The sequence below is a fragment of the Arachis hypogaea genome, chromosome 1 (genome assembly GCF_003086295.3).
Source record: "Arachis hypogaea cultivar Tifrunner chromosome 1, arahy.Tifrunner.gnm2.J5K5, whole genome shotgun sequence".
Classification (NCBI taxonomy): Eukaryota; Viridiplantae; Streptophyta; class Magnoliopsida; order Fabales; family Fabaceae; genus Arachis; species Arachis hypogaea.
This window is the reverse complement of record NC_092036.1, coordinates 77561573-77584180: the sequence shown is the minus strand read 5'-3', so window position 1 is coordinate 77584180 and position 22608 is coordinate 77561573. Positions and strand designations below refer to the sequence as shown.

Sequence of the window (22608 nt, the reverse complement as noted above, 5' to 3'; positions counted from 1 at the left end):
TATATTATGTTTCAAAATCTGTCCCACTATTGTCTAATTATAATGTAACCCTCTTTTTTTTTTTTATAATAATAATAAAACTGCAGGTCGGGCGTCATCGTCCAACGGGGAATCACGCATTGACGGTCTGTAATAGGGACCCACTATTCCAACCATCTCAATCGTCTACCACGTGTCCATATCCAACGGCACCCTATTGCCTACTACTCTTCCTCTAATAGAGCAAGTACACACCGTAAGCGCTACGCAGCCAAAGTTAATAAATCGTCAAAGAATCCAACGGCCGAGAATCGCTCTCTCATAAGGGTCGCTGATCCAAAGTTTTATCAAACCCTTCCCCCTCACCGGGCGCCAAAAACCCCTTTCGTCGCTTTATCAACAAAACACAGAGAACAAAACACACTTCATTTCAAAAACCCGCAGTGTGCCCCTAAAGACGAAAGAAGAAGAAGAAGCGGAAAATTGATAAATCCACAGCGAGATTGAGCTTCGGTTTCGTCTTTCCCTAATCGGTGCTACGATTCGGTTCGATACGATTCGGATTGAATTGGAGCATGGACCTTCAGAACACTGTGAAGGAAGCCCTAAATGCACTGTACCATCACCCCGATGATGCGGTTCGCATGCAAGCCGATCGCTACCTTCAGGATTTCCAGCGAACTCTCGATGCGTGGCAGGTCCTCTGTTGAATCCCATTCTCCGCTATCTCGATTCGTTTCTCTTTGGTTTCTTAAATGTATTATTATTATTATTATTATTATTATTATTATTATTATTATTATTATTATTATTATTATTATATGTTGGCGTTCATTTTCCGATTTGATCTTGGAGTGAGTGATAGGGAGGTTTCTTCATTATCGGTGATGAGCTGTATCGTGTTTGATTTGATGCTTTTTGTTGATTCTGGAGCTCGAGCTGAGCTGGAAGTTATGTGCAACGTTTCTATTTGTGAACCTCTTGTGTTTTGAGTGGATTTAGGGTTTTCGGTTGTGAATTCTGAGCCCAGTAGTTACTTCAGTCCCGAAATGAAATTTTGGTACCGTGTTTGATAATTTGTCGATGATTTTGAATTCTGCAGGTGGCTGATAATTTGCTACATGATTCCAGTAGCAATCTGGAAACCTTGATATTTTGTTCTCAGACCTTGAGAAGCAAGGTAAGCACTGTTATTGTACTTATTGTTTTATGTAGTCACGCACTACTACAAAATGCTTGCCCTTAAGCTTTTTTCTTGTTGATTTTGAGTGTTTAATTTTGTATGATCAAGGTGCAACGAGACTTTGAGGAGCTACCTTCCACAGCTTTCCGGCCATTGCGTGATTCATTAAATGTGAGTGACTATCCATCTTGTAATATTTTGAGGTGATCCGAGAGTGTCTGCTGGCTTGTTGGGAATTATTGATGTCTGTCAGCTATGACCATTCAGATGCGTTAGTATGTACAATAAGTAATGAATTTGCTAAGGCTTTATTTTCATTGTTGTTTTGAACACAGAACTTGCTAAAAAAGTTCCACAAGGGTCATCCAAAAGTCAGAACTCAGGTTCATCTAGAAGTCCTTTGCACCGTTCTATCTTTTCTTACAGCTATTTTTATTATCATTTGAATATATTTAAATGGAAGTTTAGGGTAACCAAATGTATTCTTCAAATCTTTTTAATGTGTAGATTAGCATTGCTGTGGCTGCATTGGCTGTGCATGTGCCTGCTGAAGATTGGGGAGATGGTGGTATAGTGAAATGGCTTAGGGACGAGATGGATTCTCATCCGGAATATATACCAGGATTCTTGGAGTTACTAACAGTTTTGCCAGAGGTCATAATATGATATGTGTGATTATGTGTCATCTCTTCATTTTATTAATGAGACAAATGCCTAAAGTTTGAGTTACTAAGTGACAAGTTGTTATAATTTTCAAAGTTGCTGCCTTGAAGGATAGTATTTTATTTGACAAGTAATGTCATGCAGCTCGTAGATTCTTATATAAATGGTTGTGACAAAGTCTTTTAATTATTGCAAGTTGATTAACAGTTTCTTTGGTTGTTCTGCATGCATACTTTTAATGTATTTTGTCTTTATAAACAGGAAGTATTAAACTATAAGATAGCAGCTCGACCTGAAAGGCGTCGTCAATTTGAAAAAGAGCTTACTTCTCAAATGGAGATTGCTCTAAATATTTTGACAGCTTGTTTGGCTATTTCTGAGCTTAAAGAGCAGGTGGGCAATGAGTTCCTGTATTCTGTGTGTGTGTGTGTGTGTGGCCCTAAGTGGTTGGCATGACTGAGGTATTTTAAACTCAGTTTTATTGATGAATTCTCCAATGGTGATTTTTTTTTCTTGGTTATCATTCAGGTTCTTGAAGCGTTTGCTTCGTGGCTTCGCCTAAAGCATGGGTACTAATTTTTTTCTACCTCTTTGCATATTGGAGTGTTCGGCTAAGTTGTTTTTATTGAATTTATTAATATATTATTCTGATCAAGATTAATTATTCAAGAACTGTTTTGTATAAATGAATCATCTGAATTGTGTAGCATATTGGAGGAAGCTTGTCAGATGAGTGTGCTTTACTGTCAAGCATTTAGTTAATTTTTTTTGGGTGATCTATAGTGCTCTCAACTATATGTATATATTTGGGTATTTTAAAATCACACATATATAATTGACAGTTGGTTTTTAAACAAAAGAATGTTGAATGGAATGAGTATCTCAACTTATAGGAAACAGACTTGTCAAGTGAAACTGATGGAAAGCATAGATGCATTCCACAAATGCTGTATAATTTCAGGAAGGGTTTATAAAGTTAATGAAGAATATGGGGGAGATATGTATTTAATTTGAATATTACAACTTTATTATCTTGGTTTATGTGTTTCTTTTTCCATTGGCTTTACTATTTCTCTTTAAATTTTTGTTCGTTTCAGGATTCCCGGATCTGTTCTCAGTACCCATCCATTAGTTCTTACAGCATTATCAAGCTTGAATTCTGAGTTTCTTTCTGAGGCATCTGTAAATGGTATATATGATAGCATGGCAAAATACTAATAATTTTCTATTTTTCGTAAATATTCATATGCTTTTTGTTGGTTGAGCAATGAAATGTAGGAAGGAAGATATGATAAAATAAGCTAATGAATAGTATGAAGTTTGATATTCATTTTATTTGATATATTTTGTCACAGAAGAAAAAGCATCAAGTCCTAGATTCTTGAATAACAACTAAATCATGAAATATAAGGAAGTATAGAAATCACTCATAAGATATCATTTAAGGTACTCTCTAAGATACAATCGGTATAAAATAATTGAACTTTATAATTAATACTCAATGCATTTTAGTTATCCAAAAAATGTAATGCATTTCATTTTGTGTCAATAGCTCATGTTTGTGTTGGAAATATGAAAAATATTGACCTTTTGCTCCTGCCAGTTCTATTGTTATTTTTTGATGTTTTACTCCATTCTCCTCCTTAAATTAAGCGCCCCCCCCTCTCTTTAACTTTCAAAAATTATTTGTTTATTTATTTTGTTATTTTAAGAAAGATTTAATCACTTGAGAAAATCTGTACACAAGTAGCCAGATTGCTGTTGCTATTGCCAACTTCACCCCTTACCCCCCCCCCCCCCAAAAAAAAAACCAAAATATCTATATTTATAAATCACAATTATGTTTTTTTTATCATAACGTATCTAAGTGACTGTTGAATTGGATTCTCTGTTTGCGAAAGGCATGTTAGTTTGACATATTTCATTCTTTACTTTTACCCAGTAACTTCAGTTTAATAATATTCACTTTTACTTATTACAGTGATTTCTGAGTTAATACACTACACAGCAGCAGGAGGTGTTGATGGCGTTTCTGCAAATATGCCCTTAATTCAAGTAATTGTACCTAAAGTAATGAATCTTAAAACACAGCTTAGTGATTCAACAAAGGTAAACAATTCTCTGAGTTCTCAATTTTGTTTGCTTTAGGCCATAACCGATTCTTTGTTTGTTTATAATCATATTCCTTAGTATCTCATTATGTTTTTCATCTTTTATTGGTGATCTAGTTCAATCTATTTGCTTATAGTTGTATTCTTCTACACCTGGTGGCGCTTATTCTGTTTATTTAGTTTAGTAGCTACAGTTTTTAGACCTACTAGAATACTAAGGGTGTATTTGGTTTGGTGTTTGAAATATAAAAAATATGTTCAAGTTCCTTGAGCGCTTCAATTTCTTGTTTGTCCACTGTTTTTTTTCCTTCTGAATGCAGATGTGTTTCTGTACTCTAACCCGCATTTACGTGAAGCAAAAAGCTTTATAGCTTCTGTGTTCACTTGATAGCGTTGTACCATTAATTGGGAGAATTTTTTTCCTTTCTACCAACCCTACCTTTCATGCATGTTATTTTTTTTATAGAGTTCTTATTGTTTCTGTTCATATGAGTCCTCTTTTTTTATTATTTACTGTTTATAAGCTTTTTTATTATGTTTATTATTGTTATTTTTTTTAACAAATTAAACAAAAGCTAATAAGTAATAATAAAATCATAGTGAAAAATTATAGCACACTAAAAAAGCACTGAGAGTACTAGAAAAAGAATAGTGTGTGAAAAATAAAATACTAAAAAAGAGTACTGAAAAATGCAACACGCTTGGAAAGTTAATATATTTGATGAAATATTCTTATTTATTATGTATCTAAATTTTATATTTTTTTTTGTAATAGAAATAATAGTGTCTTTATGTACTGATTTTGTATAATGTGTTATATTATCTTTTATGTACTTTATTAGTGTTTTATAATTTAATTTAATACTCATTTACATTAACATCTTAAACTATTGATTTATTTGTATATTATTTTCTATTTTTTTATATACAGTATATTTTTGTAATTTTTTATATGTTATTTTTAATTTAATAATTAAATATTACTTTTTCTTATAAAATTGATTAATAAAATTATTTATTCAAATATATAAAATAAAATGATAAGATAATATATAAAGGTTATTCAAATTTATGTCCTTTTCAGTAATTCTTCATCTAAAAGTGATTTTTAATAATGTAATCCAAACAATATTTATTTTATTATAATTCATTTTTGTATAAAAGTTACTAAACATAAATCATGTTAATACTTAATACTAACTTACTATAGAGTATAGAATCTCTGCATTTTGACATGAGTCCAAACATTCAAACTTAGTGAGTGGCAACTGACGCAACTCGATGGGACACCCAAGATTCCCGAAGATACCAAAAAGACCGATCCGATGAGATCTTGCTATCGGATAATGCATAAGATACGAGTCCCAGATTGGGAATTTAAACTGCACATTATACGTGTATGGGACAAAGCAAACAAAAGGGGCCTTCACTTCTGGAGCATGTTGTTGGTATCAATTCCCCAAACAATCAAAGAGATCTTGTTATTTCTTTGTTTGTACATCGCTGGGGTTAGTATGACTATGAGCACTTATGATGTACAACTTGATGAGTTGTTTAGTCGCAGAAAAAGTTTGATTGTCTTGCAAGTTTTTTCTTAAAGAAATTACCATCATATTGGTATTCATTTAGATAACTTTCATCCAAAACTCCTGTGAGTAATTCAGCTACAAAGTGAATGGCCATAGGAATAGAAAATGGTTGGTATTCTTTCCCATTGTAAGTTGTCGTAAATATGCTTAATCCATTATATGTTACCAACACTAATAGTTAAAAGGCAACTGGTTGCTTTCCTATATTACTTTTGGTCTACTTCATGATCCTTTTATCTGCCTTTAGGATGAGGAAGATGTAAAGGCAATTGCTAGGTTATTTGCAGATATGGGTGATTCATATGTGGAACTGATTGCAACTGGTATGTTTACAAGATAATTTTTTATTGGTTTCTGTCTGAGAATCATTTGTGCTTTCTCGTGTAGCTTGAATCTCTTTGGACCATTGACAAGTTACTCGTGGAGTCGTGGTTCTTGGTGATGTTAAGTGATCTAAGTTGTGATGAATTAATTTTCCAGGGCCAAATGAATCAATGTTGATAGTGCATGCATTGTTGGAAGTTGCATCACATCCAGAATATGATATAGCTTCAATGACTTTTAACTTTTGGCACAGTCTTCAGTTGAATTTGACTAGAAGGTGCTTTTCTCCCTTGAAAATATACTTAGTATACTTGCTCTTTTCCTTGATCACACTTAAATAAAATCAACACATTGTCTGGCAGGGAGTCCTACATTCAATACGTTAATGAAGCATCAATTGAAGCTGAGAGAAATAGGAGGCTACTGGTTTTCTGTCCTGCATATGAGTCACTTGTATCCCTGGTAAGTCTTCCAGGCTAGAAACTAGGCTTCAAAATCTTACGCACAGCATCAAGAAATTATGTGTGGTACCTTGAAATTATTTTTTGTATATCTGGTAAATATATATACAACCTGTATTGTAGTAATATTAAGTTGTTCTCAGTGTTGTAGCATTATATACATAATATTATGTTCGATTAAATGAGACATTGCATTTCTTATTTCTAGATAATAGTTTCTGTAGTTCTTAAATGTTTCATGTTACTACCTTTTTCATGGATGTTTTACAGGTTAGCTTTCGAGTTCAGTATCCTGAAGATTATCAAGACCTATCATATGAGGACCTTAAGGAATTTAAGCAGACAAAATATGGTAATATGGTATTGTTGTCTTGCATTTGTTTGTCATCCTCTTTTATGTCTCATGTATTATTTCATTGAATTCCTTCTAATAAGAGTACTGAATACTAATATTATTTCATCATGATTACTAGTATCCTCACTGTTACTGCTAATAATGTGTATGCACTTAGTGCCTGCCCTAACTTCCTGAAAGTTTTATTAGAGAAAAACCCAAATCAGCCCCTGACAATTACCTCGAAAGACAACGAGGCCCCTGACAAAAAAAAAACCCCAACTCGGCCCCTGATTAAAAAAGAAACTCAACCCGGCCCCTGACAATTACCTCGAAAGGACAATGAGGCCCCTATGCCAAAAAAAAATTAATGTTATTTTTTTTGGCACAGGGGCTAATCAGTCTCAAAAAAAAAATTATCAGGGGCCGGATTGGGTGTTTTTTTTCTTGGGGGCCTCGTTGTCCTTTCGAGATAATTGTCAAGGGCCGGATGGGGTATTCACTCTTATTATTAGAGAAAAAGGGGGAATTTTGGAACCTAAGAATTGGACACCAAATGGGGGAATCCTCAATTCCCCATTATATTTGTAATTTGTAATAGATAATTGATAATTCAGTGTACTAAAGGCAAGTTGTGGAATTTCTTGTTCTTGTAGACTTAAGTTATAGAGCCATATTTTTTCATTAGTATTGCTGAATTGTTTCACGTTGTAGGCGTCAATAGTTTGTGGTTTCGAATTGCATATTCTATAAATGTGACAGTGCAGTAGTAGCCACTGGTGCTCTGTAATATATGGATTTTTCATTCTTTCTTTTGGAAATAGAAAATTAGTGCACACTCGGGCATTGAACTGCTGGTTGATAAGTGACAGTCCAATATGGTATGTAATAATAGATAGTATTTTGACCATATATGTAGCAGATGGAAGTTATGTTTTCATGGATATGTACCAGGTGCTCACTGCAAATGTTTGTCAAATTTATTCAATAAAAAAATTACTACTAATGCTTAAATTTGTTGCTCACATTTTGTGTGTGGAGGCTTTAAGGCCTTAACCAGAAATTCATGGTATCTATAAAGGCTAACAATAAATTGTTGTTTCAGCTGTTGCGGATGTATTAACGGATGCGGCATCAGTTCTTGGTGGTGATGCTACTCTAAGAATTCTATATATGAAACTCCTTGAGGTGTGTATTGTATATGTGGATGAATTGAAGATGCGTTGTCTATATTGATTATTTTTGGAACTTCTTATTGTGAGAGATTGAGCTCATAATTTCTATGTAATACATAAATTTCATTAATCGCTTGATCTTGACTTCTCTTTTCTTTTTCCTTTGCCTTTGGTTAAATATTATCCTTTAAATTGTAGATCCTGTCTGTATTCCTCCTCATTATCTAAATTGCTTTTGCCTAAACAATGTGAATATGACTTCCTAACCCCCTTTTCTGCACCCAATCTCAAAAATTTAGGCTGTATCTGGCCATGGTAATAATGAACACAAGGATTGGCGTCCAGCAGAGGCTGCCTTATTTTGTATTCGGGCTATATCAAATTATGTGTCAGTTGTTGAAGCAGAAGTAATGCCTCAGGTATTGTTACTCCTTAAAAATTTGTAATGGTGGTTATATTAATCTTGCCCAAATATGGCTACATGATTTAACATCTTAGTTTTAATTATTTCAATTGATACTTGATATTTAACATCAGTCACAAAATCCTTCATTTTCATTACATCTCTGAACTGATGTGGATGAAATTCTGAGCATGTCTTATTTTATTTTTGCTCTCTTTTGGATATGGAGATTGATAGTAAGATGTGATACAACTTATTGTGCTTTAAAATCAATCCCCTTAAGCTGTGATTGGTTCATTTCCCTGCAACAGAAGTACAATTACAAATATACTAAAACTTTTTGTACCAGGTTCCTGTGTTTACTGTACTACCCAAAATAAGGGGACAGTGGAGATAGAACTTACTCCCCCCACCCCCTCCTCCCTCCCCCCCCCCCCCCCCCCCCCCCCCCTTCCCTTTTTGCCTTGTCTTTTGTTACTACCAACAAACAACAGAGACATTTTCTATGTCTTTGACTCCATTGTCTCTGTCTAATACACAATCCAAATACTACCTTAAGCAATAAGTTTATATAATATGACAACGAACAGTAATGGAGAAAATTTAAACATTAATCATCAACAGATCATTAATTTAAACATTAATGATCTGTAAATAACTTTTAATTTTGACAATCCATGTAAGGTTTAGCAGCCAAAACTTCTACTCAAAACACCAACTCTCTAGCATGTTACATAGATTTACATGCACTATGTTAACTGCACAGTCTCTCTCTAAACTTGTTCTATTGCTAGCTTATGGATTCTATTATTTATATTCACATTTCATGCAGATCATGGCTCTGCTTCCGAAACTTCCACTTCAACCCCAGTTACTACAGACTGGTAATGTGCCTGTTATCCTCTCTCAAAGTTTATTTAGTTCCTGGCCCATTGCCCTGTATGTGTAATTAATAATGTAGCTTTTCCTTTTAAATTTCAATACCAAATTTACTAATTAAATTGCTGTTTATCTGCTTGTTCCATAATTTTAGTGTGCTTAACAATTGGAGCTTATTCAAAATGGCTTGATTCTGCATCATGTGGAGTGTCCATACTGCCTTCAGTTTTGGATATCTTAATGAAGGGAATGGGTACATCCGAGGAATGTGCAGCTGCTGCTGCTTTGGCATTCAGGCACATCTGTGATGGTAAAGTTTACTGTTTGAGTATATTCAATTCACTTTTTGTATGCTTGTTGGAAAGTTAAAGAATTGATTTTGTGAGTTACAACAGTTGGTGCCAACATGATGAAGAGTGAAGACTATTACAGATATCAATTCAATTTTTGTGCTCCTAACTAAGTTTAGCACTGGCATTTTGTCTGGAGTGTTTGATTCTATCATTTTCATACGTCGTCAAAACTTTCTGGTGCTTTTATTAGGGAATACAACTTATTTATGCTTAGATTGTGTTTGAAGAAAGTATTACAGGGATCTACTTTTCCTTTTATAAAAAAAAGATGCAAAAGTAGCTTATGGAGAATTTTTAAAAGAGGATATTGATTGAGGATAATAGCTAAACAAGGATATATTTATTCAAATATTACTTGATTCTGGATTAGATTTGAGTGTTAGGATATATTTGGTCCACAGCTCGTAATCTGCAAGTGATTGAATAAGTTTTGTTATTAATCTCTTTTTTTATTGTATCTGCAAAAGTTAATTTCTATTACTTTTTCTGGAACCTATTAATTGAGATTGAAGAGTATTAAAATTAAGATGAAGACAATAATTATTATTATTTTTTTACTTCAGATTTCACGTTAGTATTTAGAGTTTGTGATTGAAATTTTTTTCATTATTCGGTATGTTAAGCATGAGTCAAATGATTTGGTTATGTTTTAGACTGCCGGAAAAAGCTTTGTGGATGCTTAGAGGGTCTGTTCCATATCTACAATAGGACCGTGAATGGGGAAGATAGTTTCAAAGTCCCTGCTGAGGACTCGTTGCATCTAGTTGAGGCCTTAAGGTATCCAGGATGCTTGAAATATATAGGGATAGTATTTTTGGTGATTGATTCTATCTCGACTGATGTGGTTTGATCATAATTCCTATGCAGTGTGGTTGTTACTGAACTTCCTCCAGATGATGCGAAGAGAGCTCTTGAGGCATTATGCATACCAATTATATCTCCTTTACAGGTTAGTATTGGTGTACAGGGATGTTTTTGTCATACATTTTTCCTTAATAATTACACTTTCTACATTTTGCTATATCAGGAAGCCATCAATCAAGGTCCAGAGATCTTAAGCAAAAGACCTTCTCGGCAGTTAACAATTCACATTGATAGATTTGCTTACATCTTCAGGTGTGTTCCGAATTTATATTATGCCTACACTCCCCCATGTCAGGCCCAGCCTTGTGTTGTCTTAAACAATTTTTTTCACAGTTGTGAACACTTTCTGCTTGTAGGTATGTAAACCATCCTGAAGTTGTGGCAGATGCTATTCAACGGCTCTGGCCTATTTTCAAAGCTATTTTTGATCTGTAAGTAACCCAAATTTCTTCTGATTTCCATATTTTTCTTTAAGTTTGTTTGTTTGTTTGTTTGTTTATTCATTCATCTGTTATTTTACTTTTTGATGCTTGCTTTGTCTGAGACAATTTTTATGACAATATTGCCAGTCGTGCATGGGACATGAGAACAATGGAATCTCTATGCAGAGCATGTAAATATGCAGTGAGTAAGCTAAACCATTAGCTTTGCTATAGTCCTTAAATGTAAAATAACCAACCACCACCATAATAAGCTGGTGTGAATTACCATCGAATTGTGCAATTGAATTAGGCAATTAATTTTAACACTCTTATTAATGTTACTCTTGTGTGCCTGAATCAACGCTTTCTCCAATTTTGATTCTGTGATCTGTCATGTTTATGCATGGAATTTCATCATGTTTGCAACACAATGTGATGTGCTGTTTTTCTTCTGTGTAGTAAGCTATGTTTTAGTTGGCTGTTTGTCAGCCATGTCAATGATACAAATTTAAAATTTAATGCCAGTTCCCAGGTGGTTTCTTCCTCCTAAAGAGCCTGTACAAATGCTCAACTCTGGTTCTATGCATTGTCAACGTTGAAAAAGATTAGTTTGTAATATTGAATGCTCTGTGGCAATATTCTATCACATGTTTCTAGGTGAGAACATCTGGAAGGTTCATGGGTGTTACCATTGGTGCCATGCTGGAAGAGATTCAGAGTCTATATAGGCAGCATCATCAACCATGCTTTCTTTATCTTTCCAGTGAAGTTATAAAGGTATTTTTATTTTATCCTGCCATTGTTATCACCATTTCTAGTAACAATATGTTGCGTAAGTTATACATGATTTTAGCTCTAGTGGTACCTTTGGTTTTAGAAGTGGTTCTCGATTTTAGAGGAGCATCTCTGGTATGCCAAGGCAAAGGGATATCTGGTATGCGAAGGCAAAGGGGATTGCCTTAATTTCATTGAATTTTTGTTGGCTACTTTGAGTATTTTGAAGTATGGCAACATTCTATGCCTGTTTAATTTGTTTAGTGTGTGTGTTTCAGTATTGCAAATTTGTAATATTTTATTGCCTGTTCTCATTTCTTAACTGAATTTCGTATATTCTATAAACAAAAGTTGACTGTTATGCATCTCGCGATTCTATTGTTGACTATAAATTGTACACAATTGATGTTAAGTGGTAATTAATTCGCTATAATTTTGATTGTTTATTGGTTTTTCAGATTTTTGGTTCAGATCCATCTTGTGCTGACTACTTGAAGAATTTGATTGAGGCTCTCTTCCAGCACACCACCCGGCTTCTCACAAATATTCAGGTATGATCCATGTCATTCTTTGCAACATATGAATTGGTAGTGTGGCAAGCTGGATCATTATTTCTCGCTGCAGGAGTTCACAGCTCGGCCTGATATAGCAGATGATTGCTTTTTGTTGGCTTCAAGGTGTATTCGCTACTGTCCTCAACTATTTATTCCATCGTCTGTTCTTCCTTCATTAGTTGACTGTTCTATGATTGGGATCACGGTACAACACAGGTATTGGCTCTCTCTCTCTCTCTCTCTCTCTCTCTCTCTCTCTCTCTCTCTCTCTAACAAAACAACCTTGAAAGCTAAACCAATGTTCTTCTGAGTGGTATTTATGTCTGTATAAATTCATCAATAATACTCAAGCAAAATAAAACCCCAATTAACGATGGCATCTTGATGTCTGCGCATATTTGAAACTGCAAATGGGAGAAGACCATTGTATGAGAACCAGATACAAGCCTAGAACCATATTTTATCACACTTCTGAACTGATATACCTTGAAAAAAAGTTGAGCATTCCTCTACAACTAAGATGGCACACAATTTCAACAAGTCCACAGTTTGACAAAATTAAGATCCCTTTACTTCCATCAAATCCTTTAATACCGTATTGAAAATGTCTATGATAATATAGGTAGACCAACCCAATCTACTCTACGAACTATGAAACAAAAGATTCTGCAATGAATTAGCAACTGGATAAACACAAGAAAACCTGTCTCACTTCTTACTTGCCTACATAAGTGCAGGTGTGGACATTTTTTACTCGTAATAAAGACAATGTATTGAATCTCTGATGTAATGCATTCGTTTTGCTTACTTTTTATGAAGTTTAAGACGAGGGATAACTATTGACATAAGTAGCTCTTTCTGCATATCATAAAATATAGAATTACCAAAGGAATACGATGGTATGTATAAGCGGAGTAAAGAATACCATCAATTATTTCATTTCAGACCATGCACCAATTTTCTAGTGCTTATTGCATCATTCTTTATGCTTTGGCATCATCTTTGTAGGGAGGCTTCCAAGTCAATATTGCATTTCTTAGCCGACATTTTTGATCTTGCAAACTCTGCATTGGGGGAGCAATTTATCCCAATCCGAGATGGTGTAATTATTCCTCGAGGCGCCAGCATCACCAGAATTTTGGTTGCCTCATTAACAGGAGCACTTCCTAAATCTCGAGTTGATGTGGTAATTTCTCAAGTCATTGTTGACGTAACTTCCTAATTTTCATATATTATATATTAACCCAAAAGAAATTGATGGAAGGATGACTTGCAAACTATTTTTCTCTGAATGTCTCAGGTATCTTATACATTACTGGCATTAATGCGAGCATATGGGTCACGAGCACTGGAATGGGCAAAAGAGTGTGTGTTGTTGATTCCATCAACAGCTATCACTGACGTGGAGCGATCAAGATTCTTATCCGCCCTTTCTGATGCAGCATCTGGAGGTGATACTAATGGGTTGATTGTTCCTGTTGAAGAATTCTCAGATGTTTGCCGACGGAATAGAGCAGTTCAGGAAATAGTTCAAGAAGCTTTGAGACCCCTTGAGTTGAATTTGGGGATTGTATCATAGATTATTGGTAAATGCCTGTGATAGAGGGGGCCATTTTGGTTAGGCCTTGTCTGTTGGTTAGGCTAGCTTGTTGTGTATTATCTGTTATATTCATTTTTTTTTCTTTCTCTTTTAATCAATTATCATTCTCCAGTTTTTTAGGAGAATTCCTGCCCCTGCATATTCTGTTGTGTTGGCTGGAAGAAATTATGTTAGGTGGTGTGTCTTATATGCTGGAGATGTGGGATTGGTGAGTGATGTCATTGTCCTGGGTTTCATTTTTGGGGGCCGAGTTACTTGCCATACAATTGTAAGTTAAATGTAAACAGGAAAAAAAAAAGGTGGGGAAATATAGTGGACAATGAAAGTTGTTGCAATTTTAAATGAATGTTGGTGTTGCAAACTTTAGGGCTCTTAAAACTGGAAAATGGCCGCATGTGTTTGACATGTTAATATGCCAGCTGCTTTAATCATAAAAGTCTTATGCTTGCTTGGACTTGGATACATACTGTTCATTATTGTGATTAGAAATGTTAAGCTCAAGAGCTTAAGGAAAGACAAAATGTATGAGTACTAAATAGTTTCTTAGAATTGAGCTTGTTTGTGGTATATCATTAGTTCAATTATATTTGGCTACAGTTATTGCCAAGAATATATGTATTGCGCTACATTCTATCGAAATGCAGAAAGAACAAAGATATAGTGTGGGACTTTGATTACTGCAACTTTGACTGGTGGCCTCTAGGTCCTGAAAGTTCTCTACACATTATCCTTTATGAAAAAAGACTTGTTGAATGTTACCTGAATCAGTTCTCACTTCTCCGGAGTTAATGACTTTGATTGCAAATGAGCTTAAATATGCTTTTAATCTTTGGATGTATATACCAACATTACGAAATAATTCAGAATGAAATAAACTATAAAGAAAATCCGACCGGCCCTCTAGCACTCAACGGTGGTCAATGTAACAAAATCCTTTTGTCATCAATTATGGGTGCCCCGTGCGGCCGTGCGTGCCCAAGGGCAATTGATTCTCACGCACATGAAAAGCGCGTCATGATGATGAACATAATAAAAGCACACGAGTCCCTCCGGTTCCCCGTCCATTCTTCCCACTTCCCATAATTCATTCATGCATCAAACAATAATTGCCAGCTCTCTCTGTTTTTCCTTTCCCCATAAAATGAAGCCCCAATGAATCAACCACCACAAGAATAACAAGGAAACTAACAGAATGGTGTCGACATCTCAGAAGAAAAGCCTGCACTCTCTAATGGCAGCTAACCTGAGCAAGCTCACCATACCTTGTTCTTCATCATCACCACCTCCAAACAATGAACAGGATTTCGACTTTAACCATGTATTCGGGCACCACCACGACGAACCCTCAGCTGCAATGAGTCCGCACGTGATCCACAGCAGGTCCCACTCCTTTGTGGGCCCCTCCCCTCGCGTGGCCCCACCCTCCAACCCCATCCTCTCCTTCGTCAACGAACTCTCCTCTCAGAGCGAGGGAGAAGAATCCGAACAAGTGCCTCTCAATGTCATCGAAGAAGAGAAAGTGAGCCCTCGAATTGGGCCTGCGGATTTCGAGATTTTGAGGGTTGTTGGTCAGGGTTCATTTGGGAAGGTGTTTCTTGTACGGAAGAAGAAGAAGCAGCAGCATCAAAAGAAAGGGGGCGAAGAAGAGTGCTGTGAAGATGGTGTGTTTGCGATGAAGGTGATGAGGAAGGAGACCATCATCAAGAAGAACCATGTGGATTACATGAAAGCTGAGAGGGATATTCTCACTAAAGTTGTTCATCCTTTCATTGTTCAACTTCGCTACTCTTTCCAGGTTCTTATTTACTTTGCTAAACTATCAGCGTCTGAAATTTAATGAATTTCTAGTGGACTTAAAACTAATTATGAAATTGATAATGGATTTGTATATACAGATGAATTCACTTTTGATTCAGTGTAAACAAGTGTTTTAACACTGGTTTCTAATCAAATCCTTTCTTTTGGAAACACCCAAGTTGTTGTTCTTGGATTATGATGTTATTTTTGGAAAATTAAAATTAAAGGAGTTTATAATATCTTGTGTGAAGAAATCATCCAGTCTTTCTTTTCTGCTTATAATCCTTGGACATGTAGAATGCTGTGGAACAATTTTTGGATTCTGTTTTGATTTTCTTTTTCTCCTTTTCTTATCTAATCTTATCTTCTAGATCAAATACTTTATTGACCAGTTTTAACCTTAATGCTATGTTCGATTGAAATTTATGTGCAGACTAAATCTAAGTTGTATTTGATTTTGGACTTCATAAATGGAGGGCATCTCTTCTTTCATCTCTATCGACAGGGCATCTTCAGGTATAATGTTCTCCATCACTGTGAAAATCCTGCACCTTTTATTTTTATTTTTTAATTGTGGCTTTGATATGTTTGAGTAGTGAGGATCAGGCAAGGATTTACACTGCTGAGATAGTATCTGCTGTTTCACATCTTCACAAGAATGGCATCGTGCACCGGGATCTTAAACCTGAGAACATACTTATGGATGGTGATGGGCATGTAATGACCATGGCTCTTAAACATACTGTTGTTAGGGATTTGTTTGAAAATTGTTAAATTTCCTTGATTTAAAATTTCCTAGTTGACCTTGTATGGTAATGTCTGAATTTGTATTGATGACAAGTCAAATTTGATTTTGCTATGATATTATTTTGAATGTGTGACGTACAATATGTTCTTGAACTTCGACATTTGTCCGTATAGGTGATGCTAACTGATTTCGGATTGTCGAAAGAGATTGACGAATCAGGAAGATCCAACTCTATGTGTGGGACCATGGAATATATGGCTCCGGAAATCATACTGGCCAAAGGCCATAATAAGGATGCAGATTGGTGGAGCATTGGTATTTTGTTGTATGAGATGCTAACAGGGAAGGTAATGTCATCTTTCTCATCTTGCATCGTTATCAGTACCTATGCATAGGTTGTGTGTTCTTGAGTCATAGTTGAATAATTCAATTACATGATGGTATGCAATAATATGCACATTTGGTACCTTTTGTGGAGACAATTAAATGATTGATGCATGTGATCCACAAAAGGGATTTACTACCTTTTATAATCAAGTATGGTTCAACAGTATTTAGTAATGCAAAGTTGGAAGCTCTTCTTTTTTGGGGGGTTTATTTGTTGTCAATCTCCAATTAGTTTTCTATTGAGTGTGTCAATAACAAAAGAATAGCGCTTGACTGCATTTTTTTTTTCCTTGAATGCTCTCTTAGACTTCCCCTTTTCGTAGCTCATACAGCCAAATCACAGCACTCTACAGAATGCTTTTGCTGTGCTACAAAGTGTTTTCATTCATTTTTCCTGATTTTTAGCTTTTCATTTGGCAGGCACCATTCACACACACGAACAAAAAGAAGCTTCAGGAGAAGATTATTAAAGAGAAAGTTAAACTTCCACCAACGGTTTCCACAGAAGCTCATTCTTTGCTCAAAGGGGTAAGTAGACAATAGTAGAATGTGTTCATTCCTTAAACTATTTGATAAAGGTTTTTGAATTTACTGCCTTGATGTTTAATTAGTGTTCTTACAGAACTAAGGTCTTTTAAGTTCCCAACTGTCCTTGCAATATGTAAATCTATTTTGAAGCAGACACACTAAGAAATGTGGTTTCTAATTCAAGGTACTAAAAACATTATTTGACATAAAAAGTTATTATGTATCTTTAAAATTTTAAAAGAACACAAGGAACCTGGAAAGCTTGGTTCTCTGAGATATTATGTTATTTATTAGAGATATAGTGAGAGAGATATCTTGGATGCTTAAAAAACCTGCATATTTGTTTTTACTCGTTACAGTTGCTGCAAAAGGATCCATCAACAAGGTTAGGCAACGGGCCAAATGGAGATGAACAGATCAAAAGTCACAAATGGTTTCGACCAATCAATTGGAAGAAATTGGAGGCGAGAGAACTCAAACCTAAGTTCAAACCAGATGTCTCCGGTAAAGAATGTACAGCTAACTTTGACCAATGCTGGACGGCAATGCCTCCAGATGACTCACCAGCTTCCACTCCCACGGCCGGTGACCATTTCCATGGCTACACGTATGTCGCACCAAACCCTTGGCTTTCATCCAAATAGACTGAACTGCCAAAGGCGGTCATACCGGAGAGGATGTGTATTATATGGAATGGATGTATAAAAAATAAAGCAGTAAAGCGTTAGTGACTATAACCCAATTCTTCCCCTGATTCTTAGTTGATGCGGTATCATTGTAACCAAGGGTTCTCTGTGAATGCAAAGACAAATAGCATACATATAGAGAATATTTACTGGATGAGATGGCACAGTAGTCTTCTTCCTTACCTCCCTATAAAACAACAAATTGAATTGACCCCTTTTCTGGGTCTGGGACTGGGACGGAGCATACATCAGGATATCCATTTCTAATACAAAACATGTTTATTGCGTATTTAGGCCCCTGCTGGAGAATGGATTTTCCCAATTTTCTTCCTCAGTTAAATCTGATCTTTTATTTTACACTTTTTAAAAGTTGACAGAAAAAAAAAGTGAGAGAAGATGTAAATGGTAAAATAATTACACTTAACACAACAATTGAGGAAAAAAAAATTCAACTCCGAAGAACTGCCTTTTCTATCGCTGCATGTTTTACAAGACAATGGGATGCTAATCATTATTTAAACAACAAAGTTAAGCATCAAGAAACACGTTTTGAGACAGAAGAATTTTTTTTTTTTTTTATATATAACAGAAAAGAATCTTATTGCTTGCCGAAATAGTTGGTGCTATGGTGTAGTCGATAAAGAATATACTTGTCTTCTAAAAGGACTGAGTTTTAATTTTTTTTTTTTTGTCACTGCTGACATAAATTAAGAAGGGATTTTTTTATTTAAATTAAATAAATATAATATTTATCGATTTAAATAAAGAATTTACCAACCAAAATGAGTAATTAGTCACATCTCGGATACAGTGGGATGCTTACATTTTGATATGGACCAGTGCATCCGAGATACGTGCGCAGATGCAGGACGGGGGTATTACATTCGAGATATAGTCAATATCTAATATGCTTATAATATAAATAAAAATAGCATAACAAATAAAAAAATTACATAACTAATTAAATTTATGTTAACATAACTTTTTAAATAGTAAATTTAAATTCTCCCCAGAGAATTTAGTAAATATTTTAATATGGGAATTCTTTTAAATACCATTATATATAAAATTTAAGACCATATCAGTATTTTTATATCCTATTTATGATTTATAATTCAAGCAAAGACAAACAAAAGTGAAAAAAAGGAGGTATTTATTTCTATTAGAAGTTTGAAAATAAATTAATAAGCACATATAGATTAATATATTTGTTTCTATTATTATATTATCTTTGTTCTCATTGAAATTTATGTAAAAAAAATTATATTATTAAATTAAACATGAAACAGTATTTATCTTATTATAAGTATCAAAAATAAAAATAAATAAATAAACAAATTCAACATTAATAAATATTAATATTTAATATATTTTTTAAAACTAACCAAGCTTAGTTAATTACTAAACTAAAATTTAATTGTCTAAACATAAGTGAAATTATTAGTTTTTGTTAAAAAATTGGTTAAGATAAAAAAGAATATTATCTACCTATTTATATTTTTTAAATTGATAATATATCAAATTAATTTTAAAAACATATATAAAATCCAATTATGAAAGCTAAAAGTATTTCTTTACGTGTTCAAAAAATGTAGAAGTATTTTTAACTCAGGTAGAATTACACATAGTTAAAAAACTTAAAAAAAAAAACCAACATTGACGCTAAGTCGCTAAGGAGAAAGGACCCATTTTACATGCCTTATATTTGGGATAATAGAAACTCTTTGGAGCAATAATTTTTAGTATTTTTTATTATTATTTAGTTAGTATAAATATTAAATTATTTTTAATAAATAAATTTTATTAATTTATGTATATAAATTTTTAAAAATATACATACAAATTTTATTAATTTATTTATGTAAAATTTTAGTTAATATAAGTATAAATTATATATTTTTTATATATAAAAAATTCTATTAGATAGATAATATAAATACAAATCAATGCTAATTAAAAATAATATTTATTAGTTATATAATATTATTTTTTGGATAAATATAATTTTTGTTATTAAATTTTTTTAAAAATTTAAAAATATTTTAAATTTTATTTCATTTAATTTTATCTTAAAATTTTGTATTGTATTAAATGTACTTTTGATAACTAATCTTTTAAAAAAATTTAAGGCTAATTCAATAATAATTTTTAGCAACTAAGAGTCCAATACTTATATTAAAGGTTGTACTTATTAAAAGTTATCCATTACTTTTAATGTAAATTAAAAAATTTTAAAACAAAATTAAACAAAATATAATTTAAAGCATTTTTAAAAGTTTTATCAAATTTCAGAAAAAAATACTTTACCCCTTATATTTGTGTTTTACAATCCTACTTTTGTGCTTCCACACTCGCCACCGGCCACTGCCGCGAACGCCTATGTGATTCGGCGGGTCTGCTGTTCTTCTTCTCCTGTTGCTGGCGTTCGTTCTGTTAACAAATGTCCACGTTGATCACATTGCATGTCATTGTGTCATACATACTATGATACACCTAAAGTTGAGGCACCCTCTTTCAGCTTATTTCCCATTCATTCCGATCACTACTACCATCTCTCACCAAATTCACCATGGTTTCCCATATTCCAAAACCAGTTCATATTCATCCCAACCCAAGCACCCACAACACTTGCTCTCCATTCTTCTAAAACACCCACCATCCCATCGCCACCACAACAAAACCACCCAACAAGTCCACTCTTACACCATCACCTCTGGCCTCTTCCACTTCCCTCTTTTTTACACCCACCTCACTTCTTTGCTACTCTTCAATAACATTATTCGTTCTTATTTTCTTGTCTCATTACCCCAACAAGCCCTTTACTTCTTTGCATACACCCAAAAGTCCCTTACTTTCTTGTCATATCCTTTACTTGACACCTTCACTTTTGCATTCCTATGCCATGCTTGTGCCAACTCAACCTGTACCCACTTTGGGATCCAGCTCCATTCCCTTATTTTCAAGGTGGGGTTTCAGTTTCATGTCTATGTGCAAACTGGGCTCCTTCAGATGTACTCAAATTTTGGCCGTTTGGTTGAGTCCTTCAAGGTGTTCGAGGAAATGCCTGAGAGAAACACTGTCACTTGGAATGTTTTGATCACCGGTTTGGTCATGTGGGGTGAGGTTGAACTTACTTGTTCAGTGTTTAATCAAATGCCAGACCGGAGTGTGGTCTCGTGGACCCTTGTTATGGATGGTTACACTCGCTCGAATCAGCCTGCGAAGGCTTTGTCTTTGTTTAGGGAAATGGTTGTTGTTCATGGTATAGAACCTAATGAAGCTACTTTCTTGACTATTTTTCCCGCAGTTGCAAATTTAGGGTATGTTAAGATTTGTCAATTAGTTCATGGTTATGTAGAAAAGAAAGGGTTCAATGAATTTGATACACGCCTTTGTAATGCACTGATTGATCTGTATGCAAAGTGTGGATGCATAGATAGTGCAATTAGATTCTTCAATGAGATACCAGAGCATAGGAAGAATTTGGTATCATGGACTTCAGCTATCTCTAGTTTTGCTATGAATGGGATGGGGAGGGAAGCTGTGGAGTGTTTCGAAATGATGGAGAAAGCCGGGCTGAGGCCGAACTGCGTGACATTCTTGTGTGTCTTGAATGCTTGTAGCCATGGTGGAATGGTGGAGGAGGGGCTCAAGTTTTTCAATAAAATGGTGAATGATATTCAGCTTGTGCCTGATATCAAGCACTATGGATGTCTGATAGATATGTTAGGGAGGGCTGGGAGGTTAGAGGAAGCAGAAAATGTTGCCTTGCAAGTGCCTCTTGATATAGCCAATGTTGTGATTTGGAGAACACTGTTGGGTGCTTGTAGTGTTCATAATAATGTTGAAATTGGTCAGAGGGTAACAAGAAAAATATTAGAGATGGAGAAAAGACATGGTGGGGATTATGTTCTTATGTCCAATATCTTTGTTTGTGTTGGGAGATTTAATGATGCTGAGAGGTTAAGGGAAATGATAGACAAGAGAATTGCATTTAAAATTCCTGGTTATAGTTCAGTCTAAATCATATATAGTAATAACATAGGTGTCTACCATCATTTGTAGAAGAGATGTGGAAAAACCTTTGAACATTGGGGGAAAATTGTCCCGAAGTATGGCAACTAGTACAAGTCATGAAATAAATGATTTGGATCTTCTAAATTTTTAATTTCATTTTAGAGGGTAAAGTGTGATCATTCACTATTAGGGGTGTACGCGAATCGGATATCTATTAGGGGTGTACGCGAATCGGATCGGATATGGCCGAAAATTCGATCCGATCCGCACAATTCTCATCGGATTGGATATGATATCCGCATTTTTTAGTGTCAGATCCAATCGGATCCGATCCGCAAATGTGCGGATCGGATATCGGATATCGGATATATCCGCATAATTGAACATTCTCTTTTTAATCATATTTTTATGTAAAAAATTCAATAAAAATATTTCTTTTACACTTTTAAATTTATTTATTCCTAAAATATTTTTAATCAAACTTTTTTTAAATAACAAAAATAAAATAATACAATACATAAATAATACTTACTAACTAAAAGATAAAAAAAGTAAATATAATACTAAACATATATATATATATATATTTATTTTTTTATTATTATTATTATGCGGATCTGTGGATCCGCGGATCGGGTATGCGGATGTAGAGCAGATATCTGCGATTCGATCTGTAAAAAGTGCGGATATTTACCGCTGATTTGCGGATATGATCCGATCCATGAACACTCCTATTCACCATTTATTTCATAGGTAGAGCTAAAAAAATGTAAGAAA

The 22608-nt window shown here is 34.4% G+C and overlaps 3 protein-coding genes across 3 annotated transcripts; all 3 read left to right on the top strand.

Moving 5' to 3' along the window:
• Positions 1–302: 302 nt before the first annotated feature.
• LOC112695163 (transportin MOS14) lies at positions 303–14014 on the top strand. The gene is made up of 27 exons (XM_025747403.3): positions 303–677; positions 1082–1159; positions 1271–1333; positions 1498–1545; positions 1670–1816; positions 2087–2218; positions 2354–2394; positions 2923–3014; positions 3807–3934; positions 5773–5848; positions 6006–6126; positions 6212–6311; positions 6581–6662; positions 7750–7832; positions 8119–8238; positions 9055–9106; positions 9256–9411; positions 10108–10231; positions 10322–10403; positions 10482–10570; positions 10675–10749; positions 10888–10942; positions 11398–11517; positions 11973–12065; positions 12139–12284; positions 13077–13254; positions 13369–14014. The coding sequence occupies exons 1-27, from the start codon at positions 555–557 to the stop codon at positions 13645–13647; spliced, it is 2883 nt and encodes a 960-aa protein (XP_025603188.1). The 5' UTR covers positions 303–554; the 3' UTR covers positions 13648–14014.
• A 533-nt stretch (positions 14015–14547) lies between these two features.
• On the top strand, positions 14548–18103 carry LOC112695177 (serine/threonine-protein kinase AtPK2/AtPK19). Its single transcript, XM_025747431.3, has 6 exons — positions 14548–15463; positions 15899–15981; positions 16062–16182; positions 16387–16560; positions 17021–17128; positions 17488–18103. Exons 1-6 carry the CDS (start codon positions 14861–14863, stop codon positions 17770–17772), a joined length of 1374 nt encoding a protein of 457 aa, XP_025603216.1. The 5' UTR covers positions 14548–14860; the 3' UTR covers positions 17773–18103.
• A 2195-nt stretch (positions 18104–20298) lies between these two features.
• Positions 20299–21837, top strand: LOC112695155 (pentatricopeptide repeat-containing protein At1g09220, mitochondrial-like). The gene has a single exon (XM_025747390.3). The coding sequence runs from the start codon at positions 20299–20301 to the stop codon at positions 21835–21837; it is 1539 nt and encodes a 512-aa protein (XP_025603175.1).
• The last annotated feature ends 771 nt before the right edge of the window (positions 21838–22608 follow it).

Excerpts from the sequence above, each read along its gene's own strand:
- LOC112695177 (XM_025747431.3), top strand. The coding sequence starts at position 14,861 with ATGGTGTCGACATCTCAGAAGAAAAGCCTGCACTCTCTAATGGCAGCT. Across the intron at positions 16,183-16,386 it reads TTATGGATGGTGATGGGCAT|GTGATGCTAACTGATTTCGG; the intron begins GTAATGACCATG and ends TTGTCCGTATAG. Across the intron at positions 16,561-17,020 it reads ATGAGATGCTAACAGGGAAG|GCACCATTCACACACACGAA; the intron begins GTAATGTCATCT and ends TTCATTTGGCAG.
- LOC112695163 (XM_025747403.3), top strand. The coding sequence starts at position 555 with ATGGACCTTCAGAACACTGTGAAGGAAGCCCTAAATGCACTGTACCAT. Across the intron at positions 1,334-1,497 it reads CATTGCGTGATTCATTAAAT|AACTTGCTAAAAAAGTTCCA; the intron begins GTGAGTGACTAT and ends TTTTGAACACAG. Across the intron at positions 6,127-6,211 it reads CAGTTGAATTTGACTAGAAG|GGAGTCCTACATTCAATACG; the intron begins GTGCTTTTCTCC and ends ATTGTCTGGCAG.
- LOC112695155 (XM_025747390.3), top strand. The coding sequence starts at position 20,299 with ATGATACACCTAAAGTTGAGGCACCCTCTTTCAGCTTATTTCCCATTC.